The sequence below is a fragment of the Haplochromis burtoni genome, unplaced genomic scaffold, assembly GCF_018398535.1.
Source record: "Haplochromis burtoni strain Fernald_Lab_line unplaced genomic scaffold, NCSU_Asbu1 Contig_369, whole genome shotgun sequence".
In the NCBI taxonomy this organism is placed as follows: domain Eukaryota; kingdom Metazoa; phylum Chordata; class Actinopteri; order Cichliformes; family Cichlidae; genus Haplochromis; species Haplochromis burtoni.
In genome coordinates, this window is record NW_024582730.1 from 565,734 (window position 1) to 568,243 (window position 2,510).

The following is a 2,510-nucleotide window of genomic DNA, read 5'->3' on the forward strand; positions in this document are numbered from 1 at the left end:
TATAAATAAATTTGAAGTTGAACTTGATCACCCTGTGTGCATTGAGTCCGTTGTGTGCTACATTTAGGGTTACTCGTTACGGCCAAGGGTAAATGGTGCATGGGATGCAAAACCTGAAAATCCTTACAATACTTTTGAAACCATTAATCAAACGCTCAGTTTTCTAAGAATTTTGATCATTTGGTTGAGGAAAGAAGTATACAGGATTAGAGTTTCTCGCTGTAACTCTTTCTGCATACATACTCTTACACTTTTCTGTGCACATCACCATGAATTCTTAAAATGAATAGAGATTGCAAAAGACACATTTTGTCATAAAAAAAAAATCTGATCTATCTCTCTAGATAGATTTAGCTAAAAAGCATGGAGGTAAAATTCTGTTTACTATGCGAATGCTGATAACAACTGCAACACGGTAGCCCAAACTGATGTTATGTGGGGTTTTTTCCAGACCTCCCCTGTAACATTTATTTATTTATTTAAACTAATGACATGAGTCAAATCTTTAAAATCAGTGAATGTTGCCATTCTTATGTGCTGTCATGGTGCTCCTTTACCTTGTCTGGCAAGCTAATGATGAGTTCTGCATCACCAGGTGACCAGCTGTGTCTCAGCAGAGTTTGCAGGAAGTAGTGGCTACAAGCTGCAAGGACAGCCCTGTGTGCTCGTAGCTCCCTGCCCTCTACAAGTACAGTCACATCGCACAAGATGCCCTGCCGCCGTTGATCCTCCAGGCACAACATCATATTGGCACAGTGGACTTTGGATTCATATACGTACAGAGGCGTTGCCGCCTCACTATCTTGCTGCTTGCCTGTCGACATCACTCTGTGTAGCACCCTGCACAGAGAAAAGACACATGTCAGGACACAATATCAGTTAAGCTTAAACTATTTGTATGAGTAACATTTTCTTTTTCAAAACACCAAAAAGAAGTAAATAAGTAAATAATTAAATTGGGATTAGTGTTGTTCAATACGAGTGATTTCCTTTACAATCTTAAGGACATACCAAGAAATATTTAGCCTGGTATTAAAAATACTGATCCGATACAGATACTTTGTACATAAACTTAATGTGTTTGGGGGAAAAAAGTAGTCCATCCATCTTCTTCCGGTTATCTGGGGCCGGGTCTTGGGGCAGCAGCCCAAGCAGAGAAACCCAGATCCCCCTCTCCTCGGCCACCTCCTCCAGCTTGGGGAACATCAAGGCGTTCCCAGACAAGCCGAGAGATAATCTCTCCAGCATCTCCTGGGTCTGCCCCGGGTCTCCTCCCAGTGGGACATGCCCGAAACACCTCACCCAGTAGGCGCCCAGGAGGCATCCTTGTCAGATGCCCGAACCACCTCAACAGGCTCCTTTTGATTTGGATGGCTGAACTCCTCAACCTAACGGAGAGGCCAGCCACCCTTCGGAGGAAGCTAATTTTCGCCGCTTGTATCCGCGATCTCGTTCTTTCGGTCACTACCCACAGCTCGTGACCATAGATAAGGGTAGGGAAGTAGATCGACCACTAAATTAAGAGCTTTGCTACAGCGTCAGCATCAGCATCACTGCAGCTGCAGCACTAATCCATCTTTCCATCTCCTACTCCCTTTTCGCATCACTCGTGAACAAGACCCCGAGATACCTAAATTCCTCCACTTGGAGCAGAAACTCCTCCCTGACCTGGAGTGGGCACTCCACCTTTTTCCAACTGAAGACAATGGCCACAGATTTGGAGGTGCTGAATCTCATTCTCACCATTTCACACTCGGCTGCAAACCATTCCAGTGCAAGCTGGAGGCTGTCACCTGATGAAGTCAACAGAACCACATCATCTGCAATGTGATGAATAAAAGTAGTGTATTTCAAATTAAACCTTTATAGTGAATACAAGACCTCAGACTATTTGTTGTAATAGTTTAATTATGAACAATTATCATGCAAAAAATAAAAAAACGGAAACATCAGTACCTACATTTTAAAATATGCAATTAACAGGCAAAAACAAATGTATACCTCCACACAATTGGTCATGTATGGAACTATTAGGAACAAACTTTCCACTGTACTCAAAAAGTTGTTACAATTTTTTTCAGCAGAATAATATAGTGAATAAAGTGAACTTTACCAACTAAGACATCTTAAATATGTCATTCTAGTACATTATTAATAGTTTAAGGTCCAGCAAAGAACCTCAGGTAACCTTCAGTAAATGTGAGTCAGCATTATTTATTTGTACATTCTGATATCGTTGATTTAAGTAACTGTTTAACCAATAACTATCCCTCTAATACAATGTCTCTCCAGCTTTTTAATCAGTAATCCAAGCTCTATTGTGTCAAATGGTTTTTACTTCAATAAACACTACCAAAGTATATTTTCTGTTATCCAATGCATTTGCCATGTCTTCTGATAGCTGCCATACAGCTAAAGCTATTAACTATAGCAGACATATTTGCTCTAAACCAGTAATATCAGTCAGTTAATAGACATTTATTGTTTTTTCTAGGAAACATGTTTCAACT

At 40.6% G+C, this 2,510-nt stretch overlaps 1 protein-coding gene across 2 annotated transcripts in view; it reads right to left on the reverse strand.

The window, feature by feature from the left end:
* The window catches only part of bach2a (BTB and CNC homology 1, basic leucine zipper transcription factor 2a), a 60,460-nt gene that overhangs the window by 28,283 nt on the left and 29,667 nt on the right, over nucleotides 1-2,510 (reverse strand). For both annotated transcript variants that reach the window (XM_014340485.2, XM_005943519.3), the window contains exon 2: nucleotides 558-840. In XM_014340485.2, coding sequence (XP_014195971.1) covers nucleotides 558-824 — 267 coding nt within the window. In that variant the 5' untranslated portion in view covers nucleotides 825-840. The remainder of the gene's footprint in view (nucleotides 1-557; nucleotides 841-2,510) is intronic.